The 21,834-nt window shown below is 41.5% G+C and overlaps 1 protein-coding gene across 2 annotated transcripts in view; it reads left to right on the top strand.

Annotated features, from left to right (window-relative positions):
* The window catches only part of LOC124544673 (prolargin-like), a 67,105-nt gene that overhangs the window by 30,243 nt on the left and 15,028 nt on the right, over positions 1-21,834 (top strand). For both annotated transcript variants that reach the window (XM_047123309.1, XM_047123300.1), the window contains one exon: positions 10,631-10,874. In XM_047123309.1, coding sequence (XP_046979265.1) covers positions 10,631-10,874 — 244 coding nt within the window. The remainder of the gene's footprint in view (positions 1-10,630; positions 10,875-21,834) is intronic.

Below are 21,834 nucleotides of genomic sequence, written 5' to 3'. Positions count from 1 at the left end.
GGCTGGTGGGAGCAGTATTATGCCATGGAAGATTTTCCCTTGCGCTTGCATGGGACCTTTGGTAGTAATCAAAGACACGCTGACAGCTGCGAACCACCTACAGCCCTTTATGCTTAAGTCATTCCCGGTGGTGATGTCATGTTTGAGCAGTATAACGGTCCAGTCACGGACCCAGAACGCTGGTACGGTGGTATGAGGAGCTTTGATTTTTCGGCGAAAAAATTCTCCTGATGTAAATCCTGTGGCACCTATCTGAATCGCTATCGGGCGCCATCACCGCGTAAGCAAATCAGCGGACTGTTATTTACGCGAATTACATGAGCTGTGTGTAGACATCTAATGCCACATATCTTCACAAACCTACCAACAAATTGTCGGATCCACGATACGCAAAATCTGTGATGTATCTCGTTCCAAAGATGGACGAACAAACTATTAAGCAGGTGGTCATAATGTTTTGGCTCATCAGTGCATGCAGCAACCTAGTATTTGACAACGTCGATCTCACTAGCTATAATGGTATCACTGAAATACAGTCCCTTTTTCCTAACTGACGTCATCAGCAGTTGTGCGACTATTCTCCGTAAATGCGGCAAACTGAAATGTGATGTATTTATACACCGTCGGATTTAAGTGAAGGAAAAGAAACACTATCGAAGAGTATTATTTGAGATTTATTCCACGCATTTAGTTTCAGTTCCTGCAAAACTTTGCTACTTGAGGTTCGTCTGACGAGAGAAGAGCTTCTCAAACCGTTTTCTCTCAGTACGAATTTGTTTCAGTCATAGCTCAAGACAGGATCTACTTTCCTTTCTGTTTTGTTCCTCTGTTTGATATCTGTGGAAGAAAAAGGAACCAAGCCGTGCGGGATTATTATTAAGATTATAAATAAGGTGTTGGTGTTTTACATGTCTTGCTCTGAGCGTGATCCGAAGAGACTATATAATAGCGCAGATTACTGCTCTCTGTTAGGAGAACAGCGTAAAAAATAGGCAACGCTATAGATAGCGTGAACTTCTTCCTCTCGCAAAAATCTGCTAGTGTGCTGAAATACTTAGAGAATATGCTGACCCCGACGATCCAATCGTGACACCGTGGAGCAAGGGGATGAATGTTACAACGCGAAAAAGTCTACGCCAGTGCGAACCCGTTCACAGAGCACATGATCTTATTGTGTTAAAGGTGCCGCAAAACACATGAACTCAGCGAGAAACAACATATTATTAAAATAGGCAAAACATAACGAAACAAAAGAGAAAACGAAACCCAGAAACAACGGCAAAAAGAAAATATTTAACTCAACCGTAATTTGTAGACACATATGCATTTTAAGAGGTGTTTCGACACTAATACGGTGATGCGTATTTGACGCGAAGAGAGGAATATTGACAGATGGAAAGCGGAGAACGACTGACGACGATCTGTGCGTAAACATCAGGCTACAGGCACTGATATGGCGAACACAGGTCTTGTGTGGCTGTTAAGATTGACTTTCCTCCAGAACGCAACTTTGTGCTAGCATTCTCATTTACCCTGCTGGAAATGAAAGCTTTAACAGAGTAGTAATAACGCAGAAACATTTCCGTCTGCAACATTCACTGACATTGCAGTACAGTACTTAAAATTCTTTAATTACGCATCTCAGCCGCAGAGGCTTAAAGTTCAGCCAAGAAATCAGTTATCATTACGGTGATAGCTTCCGTCTGCAAGCGAATCTTTCACTTTCACAGAAACTGGTCCTTAAATTAGCTGGTAGGTGAATCTTTGCTGTAATATTTGGTACAAAAATATGAGACTCGCATGAAAATATTTCGCAGCGTTTGATACGTATTTAATAAACCTTATCAGTGGCAGCCTCGAAGGATTTTAAATAGCGAAGTACTTTAATTAAAAACATTCGCATCTATTTCACAAATTGTTCTTCACAGTCCGCGTTTCAAATTGGCGGCATACTAATTTTGTTTGCATCTGTTTTATTGGGTTGTCTTCAGAATCATATTCGGTTTCCAACAGTCGGCAGAAGATGACATACGCGTTCTCAGTAACACAATTACGCTTCTATTCTTATTCATGAACTTACAAGAACGAACTTCGGGAAGTTACTATGCATATATACATGATGGGAAATGATTTTGAACTACATAGTCAAAATACGAACAGTGTGTATAAACAGGGTGTACACGAACCGCTACTTCTCTTGAATGAGGGACAGTGTGAGGGACCCTACGAGTCTAGGGTGAGCTTGGTGTAGTTTTCAAGTACAATGTGAGAATACTACAGTGGTCAGATACATTGCCCTAAGCTTTTCGTTTTTAGTCCCCGGAAATGAAATGACAAATTAGCCGACTCCTAGACCTTCAGTTGACTTGATGGATGGTTACGATAAGATATATCAGTGCCTCTGTGTTGTAGACACATGGTTGACGGCATATGATATTTTGGGTCTGGCCATGAAGTGTGCTCGGATGGTAAGGGCAAGTGGGAATGCCGGGTTCGAGTCCCACTCAGGCACAAATTTTGATTGTCGTCATTCCACCAAAAAGCTGATGGCTGTCCATATTTGTGGCTGCCAATACATTTCATGATGGATGGTTTGTTGGCCCGTGGTGGTCATGGTCTTACGAACTATATTCAATTGTGATACTGATTGCCACTTTGAATGCGGTAACTGGCGGCCCCGAAAACGTGACTTGCGATGGGATTTAAGTATCCTAAATTGATCTCGTGTGAGTCAATACTTTTTCAAATTAGTAGGTGTGCGATAAAATGCCTGAAAAAACATGTCAAGGATTTGTGTTGAGTCAGTCTGTCTTTGCTAGGGAATCTGCATTAATATAATAATCTATAGTAGAAAGGACTGATGGACAACTTTGATTTTCTTGACATAAATCTAGGAAGCCGTAATGCATCTAAAAACCAGATAAATAAAAATACTCTTAATTGATCTACTCTGGAATATGGCTCAAGTACTCTTCACCAGATCAGTTTCAAGGACGAGATGTAAATAATTCAACGTTATGCGGCAGTTGATATGTTCAGCTCTCAGGATGATAATGTTGTGCAGATGGTCACGGAACATATGTACTAATCTCTGTAAGGAAGACTTTTTTTTTTATACTGACTTTTAAGTGATTCCACTTCGTCAGAAATCTTGATTAACAAACACAATACGTTGGCTGATAAACACACATTTGTCGCGCAATTCATTTGAGAGTGGAACAAAAAAAGAAATCGGAAACAACTGTGTAGTATACGCTTTCCTATGAAAGGTGCAAAAACGTTCAGAGATGTAACTTCATTCGTATGAAAAAAAATATTTGCGTCAAAAAAAAAATTGGAACCTCTGTAAAACAGAGACCTCTAGGCAAATTAGTCACGCTGAAACAAAAATGTCTTCCATGTTTTCTGAATTTAAGTCCTGTCATCTGGCATTAATGGCTGTGTGACCCAAAAGGGAAGGTCTAACCGATAATTCGGTCCGCCCCAGTAGCTGAGTGGTCAGCGTGACGGATTGCCGTCCTCTGGGCCCGGGTTCGATTCCCGGCTGGGTCGGAGATTTTCTCCGCTCAGGGACTGGGTGTTGTGTTGTGTTCATCATCATTTCATCCCCATCCGGCGTGCAGGTCGCCCAATGTGGCGCCGAATGTAATAAGACCTGCGATATGGCGGCCGGACCTGCCCCGCGAGGGGCCTCCCGACCAATGACGCCAAACGCTCATTTCATTTCCATTTTCCGATAATTCGAAAGGTTTTCCTTATCCTTCGCGCCCACAGGCGCCTTTGCTTCACCAAGTATGGGAGCCGTGTGTTTGAGTGCATATAACTTTAACTGTGTGTGTGTGTGTGTGTGTGTGTGTGTGTGTGTGTGTGTATGTGTGTGTGTAGCGTAGTGTAGTGTCGTATTCGTACTGAAGATGATGAGAGAAGGGAGAAGGTGAAACCCGGTGGCAGCACGTAGCCTAATCCTGTCGAAGAGCTCAAAGGGCGCCGTCAAGCTTAACGTCTCCATTCGACAGACGGATAACCGTGAACAGCGTCACATACTCTCACTTCACGAGACAGTGCGGAGAGGTTTGGAGTTCAATCAAGGACACTAGCACAAAGACTGGTGATCTGGGACTTGGCGCCACCACGCCTCTTGTCCATTGTGCCATAAAGGCAATGGAAAATTTGTCAAAAGTGCGTGGCGTATTCGGACGGTCACCCATAGAAGTACTAGCCACGCCTAGCAGTGCTTAGCTTCGGTGATCAGCCGGAAATTGGCCCATATGCAGCTAAGCACGCCCTTAGATCTCCCTGAATTATTTTCAACATTTCTTAAAAATGGTCCAAATCACTCTCAGCACTAAACATCTGAGGTCATCAGTCACCTAGAACTTAGATCTACTTAAACCTAACTTACCTAAGGACATCACACACATCCACGCCCGAGGCAGGATTCGAACCTGCGACCGTAGCAGCCACGTGGTTCCGGATTGAAGCGCCTAGAACCGCTCTACCACAGCGACCTGCAGGAAAATTGTATGTATTCAACTGAAAGGGCTCCAGAAAGTGGTCTAGTCAATAATGCGTTGGTCCATCTCTGGCCCTTATGCAAGCTATTATTCGGCTTGGCTTTAATGTGACAGAAATGTTGGAAGTCCTCCTGAGTTATGTAGTACCAAACTCTATCCAATTGGCCCTTAGATCTTCAAGACCCCGAGCTGGTTGGAGGACGCTCTCCATAATGCGCAAGACATTCTGAGTTGGGGAGATATCTGTCGACCTTGCTACAAGTACGAAGACAAAGAGCAGAAACTCTCACCCTGTGGGGGCGGGCGTTATCTTTTCTGAAGTGTGAGCCCATACTGACTTGTCATGAGGGCAAAAAAACGGGGCGTAGACTATCATGACGTCATTAGGGAAATCTCTTGTATTGCTGTGGAAAACCAAATGGGAAACTAAGCGGAGTCAGGTTTCTTGTAAACAAAATCATATAGGTAAGATAATAGTATTAGAGGGAACTTCAGGTAGAATTGCACGTTTGGTAATCAAAATAGAGAAAAGTGTAAAATCCAGATACTTCAAGCGTGTGCACCTACTTGTAGTCACCCAGGTAAGGAGACAGAATCCTTGTATGAATGCGTGAAAGAAACCTGTGAGAAAGGGAAAGATTCTTTCATAAATTTATAATTGGTGCTTTAATACCAAAGTTCGAACGCAAAAGGAAGGTGTTCAAGTTACTGGCAAGCATGTAATAGTTGACAGAAGTGACAAAGATGAGAAACTTATTAAATTTGCTGAATGCATGAAAACATCTATTATGAATAAGTTCTTCATGAAACATTCTAGTTGCAAATTGAGTTGGTGGGCCCCTAAATTTGAAGTGAAAAATGAAATAGACTTCATTCTTTCCAACAGGGCTCAAAACGCTAAATGTCCCTGTGCTGAACTGGTTCACTACCGTGATGGTCGACTAAAGTAAGAGCAAAATTTGAAATGAAGATGAAAGAAACCAATTACAGGAATGGAAAAAATTTGGAATTTCAAAAATCTCGAAAACAGAAAGAGGAATTTCAAGAAAGAAGTGAGAGAATTTTAGAACAATGTGAAGCAGAAGCTGTAACGAAGATACTGACAGCAACAGATGAAACAGTGCAAATCTCAAAACCATCCAAAGATGCTGAAAAATAAAACGATAAGTTTGATGGACAAGGGAAGAAAAATGAAAGCAGAAACAGACAAAAACAAGATAGAATATCAGAACTATGCGAAAGAGAATAAAAGATGGCGTCGAGAAGTATGAAGAAGATACACTAAAAGTCAGTCTTGAAAAATAAATGCAGCTTAAAGATAGCCACGCGGAAGCTTATGATTGGAATGAACCAGCTGACATCGTGACACAGGCCGAGGCCGAATTACATATAAGAAACAAATACTCGAGTATATTAAAAATTGTTGTAGTAACCTGTACAGTATAGTCAATGATGATATGTTAATACTAGACGAATTGGATGCCTTTCCCAAATACTAGAAACACTCCCACCACAAGTCAAACATGCTATAGACAAGAAGAGAAACGGAACCGCTCCAGGTAGTGATGACCTCTCAGTCGATATTTTAAAGCTGCTGGATGGCGAATCTATAAAGCATTTAGCTAAAATATTTTCACAGTGGAATATTACCAAGAAATTCGGATAAAGTTAAAATAATCCTAATACACAAGAAAGGTAGTACAAAAGATATAAAAATTTGTCACCCTGTCAGCCTCCTCTCCATACTGTACAAAGTTTATACTACAATTTTGACTACCAGATTGAGCACTATACTTGACCTGGGTCAACCCATTGAGCAACGTGGGTTCCAAGCAGCGTTTAGTACAACCGATTAGATCTTCATTCTACGCGAAAAAATTAGTAGGTAAAATGAGTACCATATCTACCTATTTGCCTTTCCTTCATAGATTTCGAAAAGACTTTCGATTCGATCTGTCGCTCAGTTGTGTTTGAGGCCCTAACAGAGTAAGGAACAGAACGGGCCTATATTAGACTTTTATAATGCATATACAAAACCTCCACAGCGTTTGAAAGTGTAGTTGAAAAAACCAATGAATTTCCCATCAGAAAAGGCGTAAAACAAGGCCACTGTATATCTTCAAACCTTTTCTCATCAGACTTCGAAAAACTGATATCTAAATTAAACTGGAAAACAAAGGGAATCCAAATTTCGGGAAAGATATTAAACAACCAGAGGTTCACTGATGATATTGTACTATTTGCAAATACTATACAGGAATTTCAAATGCAAGTTAGTGAACTTGTCTGCTCTGAAGTTGGCCTAAAAATGAACTAGGATAAAACAAGATCATGACGAATAAGTGGACACCGAAGGGAAATGCAATTGCTGGAAGGGTTACAGAGTATATCTACCTGAGTCAAGTGCTAAATATGAAAGGTGACCTAAAACCAGTAATATTTCAACAAATTGATTTAGGCTGGCAAGCTTATGGAAGATAATCCTCAGTTTTGAAGTCCAAAATGTCGGCCGAGCTGATGAAAACAGTCTTTGACCAACGTACATTGCCGGTAATAACTTATGGTTGTGAAACGCGAACATTAAATCAGTTCATTGTCAGAAAACTAATAGTAATCCAAAGCGGAGAAGGAAGATCAATGTTGGTCTTCACGAAGAAAGACAGAAAGAAGGCTGTCGATATCACACAGACAACAAAGGTCGGTGATATAATGGAAAGAGTGAATACAGTGAAATGGCAGTGGGCTGATCATGTCACGATAAGAAAAGATGGTAGATGATCAAAACAAGTACCAGACTGGAGGTCAATTTACCAAGGGAAAGACCATGAGGCAGATGGCACAGAGTCTTAAAGACGACAGCCCGAATGAACTGGCAACGGTAAGCTCAACATCGGAAGAAAAGGAAGAATCTGCAGGCCGACTCATAGAGGCTGCATCACCAAGTGATCGAATTGGCTAATAATGATGGTGATGAATTGAGGAAAGGAGAAAATAAAAAAATGCAGCAAATCAAGTAGGCGAAAGAGAATGCAAATGTCTGAAAACCGAGATTGACAGAAAGTGCAGATTGACTAACCAGGAATGGGTAAAGGATTAATATAAGGATTTAGAAACATATTTCACCATTGGAATTGCAGATACCGTCTACGGGAAATTTAAAGAGGCGTTTGGAGAAAAGAGAAGCAGCTGCATGACTATCAAGAGGTCAGATGGAAAACCAGTCCTAATCAAAAAGGGAAAGCTGAAAGATGGAAGGGAAATATAGAGGACCTATTCAAGGCAACATACGTGAAGGCAATATTACTGTAAGGAAAGGGGATGTAGAAGAAAATGAGATGGCCTGATAGAACTACTGAAGTAGTAATTCCAATTTGAAAGACAGAAGGTGCAGCAGTTGTGGATATACCGCACTATCACTTTAATATGTCCTCGTTGCAAACTGCTAACACGAATTTTTCACGGAAGAATGGAAAAACTGGTAGAAGCCGACATCGGGGAAGATAGGTTTCGATTCTGGAGAAATGTAAGAACACGTTAGGCAATACAGACCCCATAATATCTCTTAGACGACGAGATAGGGAAAGGCAAGCCCACTTTTACAGCATTCTAGACTTAGAGAAAGGTTTTCACAATGTTGACTGGAATATTGTCTTTGAAATTCTGTAAGTAGTAGGGGGAAACTACCGGGACCGAAACGCTAATTCCAAATTCTACAGAAACCAGTTGTAAGAGTCTAGGAACATGAAAGGGAAGAAAATGGTTGCGAAGGTAGAGAGACGAGATTGTAGTTTATACCACATGCTATTTACTCTGTACATCGAGCAATCAGTAAAGAAAAGAAAATAAAATAAAAATTTGGATTAGGAGTTAAAGTTCCGGGAGAAAAAAGAAGAAATTTGGGGTTTGCCATGACATTATAATTTTGTCAGAGACGACAAAGGACACTGAAAAGCAGTCGAACGGAATTGACAGTTTCGAAAGAAGGATATCAACTGAAGTGGCGAAAGTCATTATATTGTGATATGCACATATGCAGATGGCGGTAGTATCGAGTACCCGTAGTATAGAAGAGTAGTGCATTGCCAGAGCTGTCATTTGTACTCAAGTGATGCGAATGAAAAGCGGGGTTTGAGTAGATCAAAATGGTTCAAATGGCTCTAAGCACAATGGGTCTTAACATCTGTCGTCACCAGTCCCCTAGACTTAGAACTACTTAAACCTAACTAACCTAAGGACTAAACACAAATCCATGCCAGAGGCAGGATTCCAACCTGCGACCGTAGCAGCATCGTGGTTCCGGACTGGTGCGTCTAGAACCTCTCGGCCACAGTGGCCGGCGTTAGAGTGGAGTTGTCCGTGCTAACAGACAAGCAAAACTGCGTGAAATAACCGCAGAAAACAATGTAGTACGTACGACGAACGCATTCGTTACGACAGTGCACTGATGCCGCGTGGAGTGGCCGCGCGGTTAGAGGCGCCCTGTCACGAACTGCGCTGCCCCTCCCGCCGGAGGTTCGTATCCTCCCTCGGGGATGGGTGTGTGTGTTGTCCTAAGGGTAAGTTAGTTTAAGTGGTGTGTAAGTCTAGGGACCGATGACCTCAGCAGTTTGGTTCCTTAAGAATTGACACCCATTTGAACACATTTAAACGGTGCCTTGAAATTTGCCGTTAATGGGCTACAGCAGTAGACAGAGTGCCTTTGCTGGTAACAAGACATAGCGTACAGCGTCTCCTCTCGGCTCATGACCGTATCGGTTGGTCCCTAGACGACTGGAAAACTGTAGTCTGATCGTACAAGTCCCGATTTCAGTTTGTAAGAGCTGATGGTGGGGTTCGAGTGTGGCGCAGACCCCACTAAGCTATGGACCCAAGTTATCAACAAGTCACATTGCAAGCTGGTGGTGGTTTCATAATGGTGCAGGCTGTGTTTACATGGAGAGCACTAGGTGCTCTGGTACAGTCTAGACGATTGTTTACTTGAAATGGTTATGTTCACCTACTTGGAGATCATCTGCAGCTATTATTGGACTTCATGTTCCCAAACAACGATGTGGCTTGTCACCGGTCCACAACTGTTAGCGATTGGTTTGTAGAACATTCCGGACAGTTCGAGCAAATGGTTTGGGCACTCATGTCGCCCGACGTGAATCCTATCGAACATTTTTGGGATATAGTCGACAGGTCAGTCCGTGCAGAAAATCCTGCACCGACAATAATTTCGCAATTATTGACGGCTACGGAGGCAGCTTGGCCCAGTATTTCTGCAGGCTACGTCGAGTTGCTATACTACGCCGCGAAAAAGGACGGCCGACACTACACTAGGAGATATCCCACGACTTTCGTCACCTGAGTGTAAGACGAACGTCAAAAAGAGCAGAACAATTGTAATGAAATGTAGTCGATTTAAATTAGGTGACGTTCAGGGACTATGATAAGGAATCGAGAAGTTAAAAGTAGTATATGAGTTTTTCTGTTTGGACAGCAAAGCAACAGATAATGGTCAATGTAGAGAGAATATAAAATGTAGACCGGAAAGCGTTTGTGAAGAAGAGAAATTTATTATCATCGAGTATAGATTTGAATATTAGGGAGTCTTTTCTGAAAGTATTCGTATGGAGTGTAGCCATGTATGGAAGTGAAACATGGACGACAAGCAGGAACAACTTGATTAAAAGAAGAAACCGGCTCTTAGGGCACATTCTAAGACATCAAGTGCTAGCAAGTCTAATACTAGATGGAACTGCGGAGAGGGGGGGGGGGTAAAATAGTAGAGGGAGACCGAGAGATAAATACAATAAGCAGATTCAGAAGGCTGACTTAGAGCGGAAGATTCTTGTACAGTATAGAGCAGCATAGAGAGCTGCTTCAAACCAGTCTTTGGAGTGAAGACCACAGCAACAATATGAACACGTAGAAGGTTATTCAAAAATCATTTCAAGTATTGTGTACCTTTCGCATAATTTATTATCATTAAATTTCTATGTCAATATATTAGTTAGTCATATATCTCTAACGTTATAATTACTATTTCCTGCCATTTTGTCTCTATAAATGTCAGTCTTTTACTTATCGAAAAGAGTACCACTTGTTTTTCCAGCTGCAATTTTATTTTGTAGGTCAATAACCTGACGGACCTTCCCGAGGACTTGTTGGCGAGCTGTGGGAGTCTGCGGGTGCTGTGGCTCTCCCACAACCGTCTGAGGCGGCTGCCGAAACGCCTGCTGGCAGCCACGCCCCAGCTGCGCACCGCGCGCCTCGACCACAACCTCATAGAGGACATCGCTGGCGACACATTTGACAACAACCCGCAACTCGACCTCCTTGATCTGTCCAGTAATAGCCTCACGTCGTTGCCGACAGGTAAGACAGGAACTGCGTACGCTACTTTGAAATAAGTAACTCGATCAGTCCAGATTTTTAATACGCCATAAAATTACATTCTGTCTGAAGAATTTATGATCAGATTTATTATATTTTCCTCATATTCTGTCCCTGCAGAGGAACAAGAACGTTTCACAAGGTAGCATATTTCAGGCACATAATGGGCATTTTCCGACATTAATTTCAAATACTGAAAATAGTGAGATTAGGGGCAAATATTACTTTGTCGTAGTTTCGAACAAACGGTGTGCATGGGAGTCATTGTTTGCAACAGAACGAGGGAATACTCCAGTTAATAACATACGACGAATGATGTGGCGCAATGTTAAGAGACTATACTCATTCAGCAGTTCATGTCTCCAGATATAACCTTTGCTTGATTTTTCCAAATCGGTTTAGACTGATAATTGTATGATTCTTATTAAAGGGTATGGCTGATTTCTTCCCCTCATTCTTCCCCAATTTGAGCTTGTACTCCATTATTATTACATCGTGGTCATTCTTTCTTTAGTTACTAACACACCAATGTCGACTTTTAGTATTATAGTGCTGGTAATTTATTCATCTGAAATTAAAAGTGAAAACCATACGCTAGATGCTATACCAAAATATAGCTCCCAGTTACAGGGTGTAGACGGTGATTCAGCTACCGCTATCGATCTCGTTTTATGCCACCCGCAACACCCATCCACAGGCGGCACAATATGCTGCTGGGAACATGCTTGTATTATGAATAATTACACAGCCCGTCAGTTCAGTGTTTAATATATTATTTATTTCAGTATTACGTCATTATAATCATTAATTTAGGGTCTTTGATACACCCAGTCACTAGACACAACTTGGTAACATGGTTACGGGGCGATTCAGTTTCCTCTGCTGAAATTGTCTGATGCTACCAAACAAACATGTGAAGCTCTCATAAGGTCGATATTCCATGCTAGCTTACTATACGGTACTAATGTTCAGTAAGCTCTTCCTATAAACGATTCTGAACACACCTGGCAGGTGGTATAGTCCGTTCGCAAAACAACAGTCGTTTAAATCATTTATAGACGCCTGCCTAACATGTAACTGTGTTAATAAGGCGCCCCTAGTGACTGGATGTAACAAAGAACGAAATTAATGTTCAAAAGGAGGTAACAGTGAAATAAATAACGCATTAAACACCGAGTTGATGGAATGTGTACTGCATTCGTAGTATCAGCATGTTCACAGTGGTGTGGCGTGGCGCATATGGTTAGGCATTGCAGGTTGCATAAAGAGGGGTCGGTAGGGGAAGCTGAATTAACCTGCTTATTAGGAACGATATAGACAGAAACTGTAAAACCATGCATTCAGCAGCTAACCCTGACAATCTGCTTTCGTAGCTGAGGGGTCAGAATTGTCATAAAGTGGTGCCGTATTCAAGTCCAGGGGAAAACAAAATCGCTAAACCCAGAGCACTCAGTGTGGCTTGCAGGATGTCGTCTTCTCTGCAAGACCTGTGATGTATGGTCTGTTGATGTCTTCACCGTAATTCATTGCACCTGCTTGGAGCCCAGTAACTCACGTTGTCTTTGGACGTTCCCACATTTCCTCATAATTCGTTCAGCGTATTCCCTATCCCAGATGTGGCTGTTAGGCTACTGTAATCGATCCTATTACGGTATTCATGTTTCCAAAGTTTGTTGACCCATTCAGTATTTTTCTTTTGTTTTTGTTTTCTTCAACTCTGTAAATAGTGACGACAAGATGTGCGTTGCACCCTTCTACATGCACTATAAGTTCCCACAAAGTCTTATGCTACCACAGTACTTCCTTTTAAAGCCCTTTGAATAAGGATATGCCAGCCACACAACCTAGGTATGTCACTCTACTGTTATCACTTGTTTGGTCTGTTTGAAATGAAAATGAGAGAACATTTATTCTACGGTCCTATAACATGTGGAAAAAGAATTCTGTGCTTCATGAGTATACTGGTGTAGTCTTTAAGACAATGGATACATTCGGGTGGGGGCAGGTTGTCAAAGCCGTATCAACTTATTCTGATACGCATTGTGTAGGAAGGCGAACCTTTTCAAACGAAGACCCGCATTACGACACCGTGAACGTTACAAAGGGCTGACCATTTTCTGATGGGCCGCAAACTACATGTCACGTACTTACAATAAATCAGAAGCGAATAAAAGTAATAAGACTTCGGGGGAAAATACAGTCCAAAGTACATTACGCTAAAGTACTTCTGTCTAAGGACGTGGCTACGCTGAGACGCTACAACTGATTCAGCACGGAATATCAGTTGCCAGCGAGGTCCTGTACCATGCGTCAGCTCAGCCAATCGTCGACAAGATTGCTGACATAGCTTTCACAACAACATGGGAGCAAAATAATCATCTAAAGCAACACGATTTCCTAGAACTACTGGAAGAACAACGCTGCTGAAGTGCTCGTCTGCTGACCTAAGAAATCCGAAAGACTGTGTTTATGTGATCGTCTTGAGGCGACAGTCGACCTTAAACATTGCAACACGCCCAAGGTCCAGGGAAAGAGACAAGGGAGCAGAGGAGGAAATTTAGGAACAAAGACTACCGTCTAAAGTGATACGAAAGAACAATTAGAAGTCACTTGAAACGTCCTCGGGAATGCAGATGGAGCCGACAACGAACCTAGAAACTGGGGTGCCACTGACACACTCTGAACAATCTCTGACAAAAAAACAAGTTTTCTGTGGCTATACATCAAAAATAATAATGGTGAAGGCAGGCATATGTAAATTCGGCAATATTAATATTCATAGCGCTGTTAGCAGTAATAGAAACAGTAACGTTAATAATAATTTTTGCTACATTTTTAACTATAGAGTCGTTTTTGTTTATCTAAAGTGAAAGTTAAGATATAATTGGAAGTCTAAAGCAAGATTTGTTGTAGAATATCAGGTAACTAGCTATAATGTATAGTAAATAGACGGCCGTGGTGGCCGAGCGGTTCTAGGCGCTTCAATCTGGAACCGCGCGACCGCTACAGTCGCAGGTTCGAATCGTGCCTCGGGCATGGATGTGTGTGATGTCCTTAGGTTAGGTGATGATGCAGCACTAGTTTCACTACCTCTCTAATCACTATCATATTCCTGTGGGAGAGGAACAGGAAGTCCGTCTTGGTGAGACAGCGGTCGCATGGGCGACAGTATGTAAGGATATGCCATGGAAGACTTTTTGTTTATGGAAATAACGTATTTTAATGAAGTAGTCATTCACATGGTTTGACAGCTGTCGCCTGATCGTGGTTATAGCAAAGCCCATTGAAGATTCAACCACGGATGAAGATTCCAGGCACAAGATATGCAACACACATGAGGAGCACAGGGCTTGTTCTGGTTCCGCTTTCACGGCCAAAGTACAGTCTGTACGCCTTCCTAACACTGTATATGGCGTTACTGATCAAGTTTGCTATTGCAGTGGAGACTTTCCGCAAATGTAGCAAAAATCGGGCAGCACTGTTTATGCATTTGCGAGGAATATTTAATCACAGAAAACGCTGTGTCCACATACAGTGTCCACATGCACAAACTACGCTTCAGTGACACATTCCTCCAGGACACGAAAAATGCGCAGCTTGTAACAGACTGAAACTACTCTTGAACGAAACATGCTCCCCTCCTCCCTTTCTAATCTCCTTCTCCTTGTAACTAGGAGCCTGTGCTAAGCGACAACATACACACAGCTGTTGTTGTCTTAAACTTCATGACTCTGTCAACCATTACCGGGATTTTGAAGCTTGCATGAGGAGGGGCTGACAATGGATGCTAATACAATATGATTACAGTTAAATGTAAGCCTTTGTCTGTAACTTGGAAACGAGAGCTAATTCGTGTTTTTGTCGTTTTCGTTATCAGCGTGATCGATACAGACAACAAATATTGATTTCATCTGCCTTACCTTTTCACCGTTGGCTAGTGTTATTAATAGAAAAATGATGTGTGATATACCAGTTCCACGTCCACCACGTAAGAACAGGTTTTACGGACCTGACGCAATCAGACATAGCACAGGGTACCAAATTTTCTTACATCCTTTATTTCTACTAGTAATCTGTAGCAATCAGAACAGAATCAGATTTGGTCCTATTTGCAGAGGATACAAGCATAAATATGAGAAAAACAGTAATATTAATCTTACTCAAATGGCACCTAGTCAATACATAACCTGATAGCCAAATGGAAACTCTTTCAATTTAAAGTTTAGTATTGTCCACGGAAACCCAGTATTGACAAATATGATTTGTCCACGAAATCAAATCCAAGAAATAAATAGTTTCTGAGACTACAGATAGATGACATCCAGAACTGTAAATCCCATCTTGGACTAAACTGAACGCTTTGGTGCAATTAATCTATAGTGCTTGTGATCACATCTATAGGTGAATAGCTAATCATGAAACTTGTTTGTTTTTCGTCTTCCAAATCTTTAATGCTGCTCTAGAATTGATTTTTCTGAAGTCTCGACTTAAAGGGATAACTCAAGATACAGAAGTGCGTGGAGAGAATTATGTCTGATATTGGCCCGAAATGTCATGGTGAGGCATGTGCAAAAAATTTCAGTAGGTTAACTACTGTTTCACAGTATATATAGTCCTTAATATTATATGTGGCTCTCACTGTTTATTTTCTTTTCAACTAGTATTTTCTTCAGTGACATTAACATTAGTAGGGTTTGAAAATAAGCCCCACAAAGACGAAACATTAGAACATTAGATACACTGATAAAAATGTATTCAGCCCCCTGGAAGTGCATATTAAGTGTATTTTACTTAACATAACATAGTTCAGTAGTTAACTGCTAGAGAATATATGTTTAATATGGTGAAGTTTGATAATTAAAGGAGAGTATTTGGAAAAAAAACTGTTTGTTATTTCACCATTCCCTTATTAAATTACTGTAACTTTTGGAAGGTACTGTTGACATGAAATTCATATTGTTAATGGTGAAATCTCGGCCTTGGTCCCTTATCAGTTATAATCAATTTACAACATGCATACGAAAGATTCACATACACTGTACCCTGTGCACATTCACTTACAACAGTTACACAGTTAATGAAAACCTACGTTGATCTTTGAAAGAGTGTCTAACATTTGCTATGGATTTAATTAAAACTGGCAGAATAGAGTTGATAGTGGAAGTGTATATGTGTTGAGGAAGATTAGGATCAATCAATTATGACAATAAAAACCTGAAAAATAGTTTTCCGTGTATTCAGCTGCAGATCCATACCAACGGATCCTTAATCTGAAGATATTAAAGTTAATTAAAGAATTTTGTGCCCTTGGTCACTTCCTCCAAGCCATTGATGAGAATATTTACAGGGATTCGTAAAACGATTGACTTCAGTTATAATGTAATAAATTCTTATAATCAAAATATAACAGTTGTTTGTTGATTTAAACTGGTCTATCATACTGCAGTTAGATTAACTGTAGATCTGTGATTTCTTTTCACATAATGCAGAGTCCCCGAAGTGAAATATAAAAATCATGATTCGTGTAATATCGATATATCTACAGTTTTATGGCCACGGTGCCTATCTACTGTAGAATTTTGAGCGGTAAAGATTCACAAGACAGCGAGTTATTTTCTCTTTCTCGTTGTTTTTAATTCCTATAAAATTTTCATAGTACATGGATTCATCGTCAAATTTTTCACACTGTTATATAAGAGACCGGTAATTCTCATGTATGTGTAAAAACCCAATTGGCGTTGCCCCTTAACAGAACACAATTAATGTGATAGACATATACAGCATATTTCAACCTAGAAGTTGGGGCTCATGGTATAAATTGGGCGTGATATATCAGCACAGAAATGACACGTTTAATGGAAGATGCGTTGTTAACAAAGGAAAATCCTTCGAATTCTTGTATCGAGTAACGATAAAAATGAATTTTAATTGCGTATTTCATATTTTATATCAAGCCTGTTACTTTCAATATTGGACGGGAAATTCAGTTGCTCGGCCATTAAAATAGTATAGGTGAACCAGCGGGGAATGGCGGAATAGTGAAGTACAAACATAAAAGTCAAGCCTCACGGTTAAAATGTGCGATAGAATATCAGCTTTTATTGCCGCGCAGTTGACGATTTTTATGTTAACTGTGCAGAGAGGCAGAGATTAAAGGTAAATTGAAATTCAGGTCACATGTACGTCAGATTAATCTCGGCAAATGGAACTGTTCAGTAGTGTGTCACGGGCGCACAACGACGCCCTTTCATCTGAACGCTTATTTATGAATCATTCACGTGTTGTCAGCTATGGGTATCGCTGTGCTTTTGTATGCGAACAAGGTTCACTTCTATACATGCGCATGGGCTGCTACTGAAGTGTCAAAGTTATATTGTTTAAAAGTGCGTCACTGAAGCAAACAACGACTTACGAGCTGCTTTCTGGGAGTTTATATCATATCTATAAACAACCAAATTACTCAAATAATTCTACTCAGTTTCTATTCAGCATTTATCAGATACCATGCTAGCATTTTTTCGGATATAAACCTAATGACAACTGGAACTTATGGACCATGCTTTCCAAATGTATATACTTCAAACTTCTGGCCAGAAAACACAAGATTATTTTTTAATTGTCGGTTTCTACAGCACATTCTCTTGCATACAGCAAGATCAGTAACTCATTTGCGTCTGAAGAGACACATAAGCAAATTTTTACAGAGGAGAATCGCAAAACTGCAAAGTAAATAACTAGGAAATCTTACACGGTGATAAAACTGCTACTGCAAGTAGAGCATAATTTTAGCAACCTAATTGTATCTGTAGGATCACTATCAGTAAATGTGGTTCCGAGCTCGTATTTACGAACATTAAGAAATGAGGAATATGTCTGAGACAGTTGGAGGCACATTACCACAACACAGTCAAAAGTAGCAGGTATGTTGTAAAAACGTGTTCTATTTACTTTACCTTTCTAGTACTTTCGTGCCCAGAAGGTTTTTTTCCCATTAATGGCGAAGGAACATTGGAACGTGCAAGAGACCATTCGGCATCAGACCACGTTGACAAAACAAGTGTTAACAAGCAATGGGAAGAAATAAGGACCTCTGTAACTGAAGCAGCCGAATAAATTCTAGGAGAGAAAAAGCTAACAACGAAGATGAAATGGTTCAACGAGACCTGTGAACAAGATGTGAAGGCCAGGAAGAGAGCAAGGGTGGTGCACATGCTGGACAGACAATGTGCTGTACAAAAGGAAGCACTGAAGACCGTAAGAAGAGAAACAAATAGGATTATTATAACTGAAAAAAGAAAATTCTTGAACAATATGATGAAATCGAAAAGGGAAATACAATATCAGACAGCAGGAAAATTTTCAGATGCTGAAACATGTGAGGAATGGTCACAGAAACTAAAATTCAGTTATTAGTAACAAGGATGGAAATGTGCTAACAGACAAGAAAATAATTCTGAATAGGTGGAGAGAAAATTTTGAAGAGCTATTAAATACGGAAGATGCAGAGAATGTCTTTCTACATGAGAATAAGACAGAGGGTGAAGGAGAAGTTGTAGAAAGAGCAATGAGGAAACTAAAGAATAATAAGGCACCAGGAGAGGATAAACAGAGATGTTGAAGGCAGGAGGAGAAACACTTCAGGAAGAGCTATACAGTCTCATAAAAGAAATATGGGAAAAAGGGGAAATCCAAAAAGTGGAATCAGCCGTTATTATCCCACTGCATAAAAAGAACAGTAATAGGTGTGATTCTTGAGTTTCTCCCGGCGTATTTGATAATCAAAATATCCACGGGTGTACTGCCGGTCTACAGTGTCCAACGGGCACAATATTTCGGCAATCATACATGCCGCCATCATCAGGTGAACTGACGGACTGAGCTCCTGTGAACGTGCCGGCACGGAGATCTGTACGCTATGGCTGCTCAGGGGGAACTGTGTTCGGTCGCGGCGGCGGCCGATTAAATACCCTCCGCCCGCGGCACGCTACCTCCGCTGTCCGCGCCCTGCGCCACGGTCGCGCGGTGGAACAGATTGCGACGGCGTCTGAGATGACGTCGGTGTGATGGCTTTGTCCGCCGTGGTCGTCACAACTATACGTTTGCTCGATTTACTCTTGATTAACCCAATCGCTGGTTCCCAACCCTTGCTAAGATTATAGCCACAGTCGCGATTTATGATGTCGTCATTGGTGCGAATTTCGATGGCCTCTCTAACAACGCTGTCCTAGTATCTAGACGTCTGTACCAGAATCCTCTTGCGTTCATACTCCATAGCGTGATTTTCCGACAAACAATGTTCAGCGACCGCCGACTTGCTCGGATACATCAGTCGAGTGTGCCTCTGGTGTTCACGGCATCGATCCTCGACGGTACGCATCGTCTGACCAATATACGACTTGCCACATTGACACTGAATCTGGTACACACCGGCCTTCCTCAAACCGAGGTCATCTTTGGCGCTTCCCACCAGTGCACGAGCTCTATTTGGAGGACAAAACACAGTTTCGACCCGGTGTTTCTTCAAAATGCGGGCGATTCTCCCCGAGAGTGCGCCTGTATATGGAATAAACGCAATGCCTATCTCCTCCCTCTTGATTTCACCCATCTCCACAGGTTGTGCTGTAGTGGTTGGGCGGAGAGCGCGTTGAATCTGCAACTCTGAGTACCCATTTTTTTCGAAACAGTTCTCAGATGTTCCAATTCCTGGGGTAGACTCTCTGCGTCACAGATAGTGCGCGCCCTATGTACTAGAGTTTTAAGTACCCCATTCCTCTGTGAAGGGTGGTGGCAGCTGTCTGCGTGCAAATACAGATCAGTGTGCGTTGTCTTCCGATACACCCCATGACCTAGGGTGCCGTAAGCCCTTCTCTTGACCAAGACGTCAAGGAAAGGTAATTTACCCTCCGTTTCAGTCTCCGTAGTGAATTTGATGTTGGGGTGTATGGAGTTTAGATGTGTGAGGAAGTCAAGGAGTTTATCCATACCATGTGCCCAGATGACGAATGTGTCGTCCACGTAACGGAAAAATCAAGTAGGTTTCCATTCGGATGACGAAAGGGCTTCCTCCTCGAAGTACTCCATGTACAAATTCGCTACCACAGCTGAGAGTGGGCTACCCATGGCGACTCCCTCCGTTTGTTCGTAGTATTCTCCATTAAAAAGAAAATACGTGGAAGTCAAGGCATGCCTAAAAAGTTCAGTGGTCTTCTCGTCAAACTTCTGACTAATCAATTCTAGTGACTCTCGCAGGGGTACCCTCGTAAACAAGGAAACGGCGTCAAAACTCACCATGATATCTGACTCATCCAACCTGAAGCTATCAAGGCGTTTAACAAAATCCACGGAATTACGGATGTGACGAGGGCACTTACCTGCATAAGGACTTAATATTCCCGTCAAGTATTTGGCCAACAAATATGTAGGTGCCCTGATGTTGCTGACAATGGGGCGTAATGGTACCACCTAGACTGTATGGACTCCCGAAGGTTCACAAAGAGAGAGCTTGGTATACCAATGAAGTTGATAAATATGGTCAAGGTGTGCACAGCGGAGACAACAGCCAAAGTCGAATACCAAGGGGAGATGTCCGAGGAATTCCATATCAGAAGGGGTGTAAGACAAGATGATGTTATTTCACCACTGTTATTTAATCTGGTCCTAGAGAAAGCAATCCGAAAAGTGAAAAGAGAAAACAGAAGGGTGCCGCTAAGTGGTAGGACAGATTTATTGGGTTATGCAGACGACACCGCAGTCCTAGCAGAATAACAGGAAGGGAGGGTAGAAACTGTAGAGAACCTAGCGCAAAATGTAGGTAAGATCGGGTTACGGATTAATGCGGAAAAGACCGTGGTAATAGAGGTATCAAGAGAAACCCCTAATGACATCCCATTACACGGATTTTGCTAAAGTGGAAAATTTTAAATACCTTGGTATATGGTTCAACAGGTAAAATAATTTAAAACAGGAAATAAGCCAACGTATTGAGAACGGGCCTAAAACTTATTTCAGTCTAAAGCAGGTAATGTCATCTAAGAATACGTCAATTATGACCAAACTTAAAGCATACAATGCCGTGATAGTACCAGCATTGTTGTATGGGACAGAAACTCTAAGCACAACAAAGAAAGATAAAGAAAAATTGTTGGTCTTCGAAAGAAAAATTATGAGAAAGATCTTTGGACCTATCCAGAAAGGGAGCTCGTGGAGACGTGGGAAAAACCAGGAATTGTATGAGCTGATGGGGCAACAGAACATGGTTCAAAAACTGAAAGCGCGGTGAATAATCTAAGCAGGCCACATTGCTAGGAGACCAGACACCTCTGGGGCAAAAGCCGTACTTAAGGGAAGACCTAATGTTAACCGTCCAACCGGAAGACCCAGGAAGCGATGGGATGATGAGCTACAGAAAGACCTTTGCCAGCTAGGAGTCCGTGACTGGATCCAAAGTGAACAAGATCGCCATCTATGGAGGAGCATTGTGAGGTCGGCGCATGATCTACAGGGTCCTTGACCGCCGATTTGATGAAGAAGAAGAAGAAGAAGAAGATGATGATGATGAATAGACAATTTCAAAGACATTCGTCGGAAACATTTACTGGATCACGAATAAAGAGCAATCTGTGACACCTTGACCAAAGATGGTTTCCGTGAGTTTGAAATGAATTAAGTCAAATAATTCTCAGAATTTACGTAATTGGGTACCATCAAGGCTTTGTAGGATACAAAATTTACAGAGAAAAACTTTCGGGATATTATGCCATTAAGAAAACATGTCATCATATCTGTAGCTCCTCCTGAAACTAGAACCTTTCAGGAGCTATTAAATTAATTTGATATTCTCACAGTTCCATGTACACTGAAGCGCCAAAGAAACTGGTTTGGCATGCATATTCAAATACAGAGATACGTAGACAGCCAGAAGACGGCGCTGCGGTCGGCAACG

Source organism: Schistocerca americana, chromosome 1, assembly GCF_021461395.2.
Source record: "Schistocerca americana isolate TAMUIC-IGC-003095 chromosome 1, iqSchAmer2.1, whole genome shotgun sequence".
Taxonomy (NCBI): Eukaryota; Metazoa; Arthropoda; class Insecta; order Orthoptera; family Acrididae; genus Schistocerca; species Schistocerca americana.
This window is presented reverse-complemented; position numbering and strand designations above follow the sequence as displayed.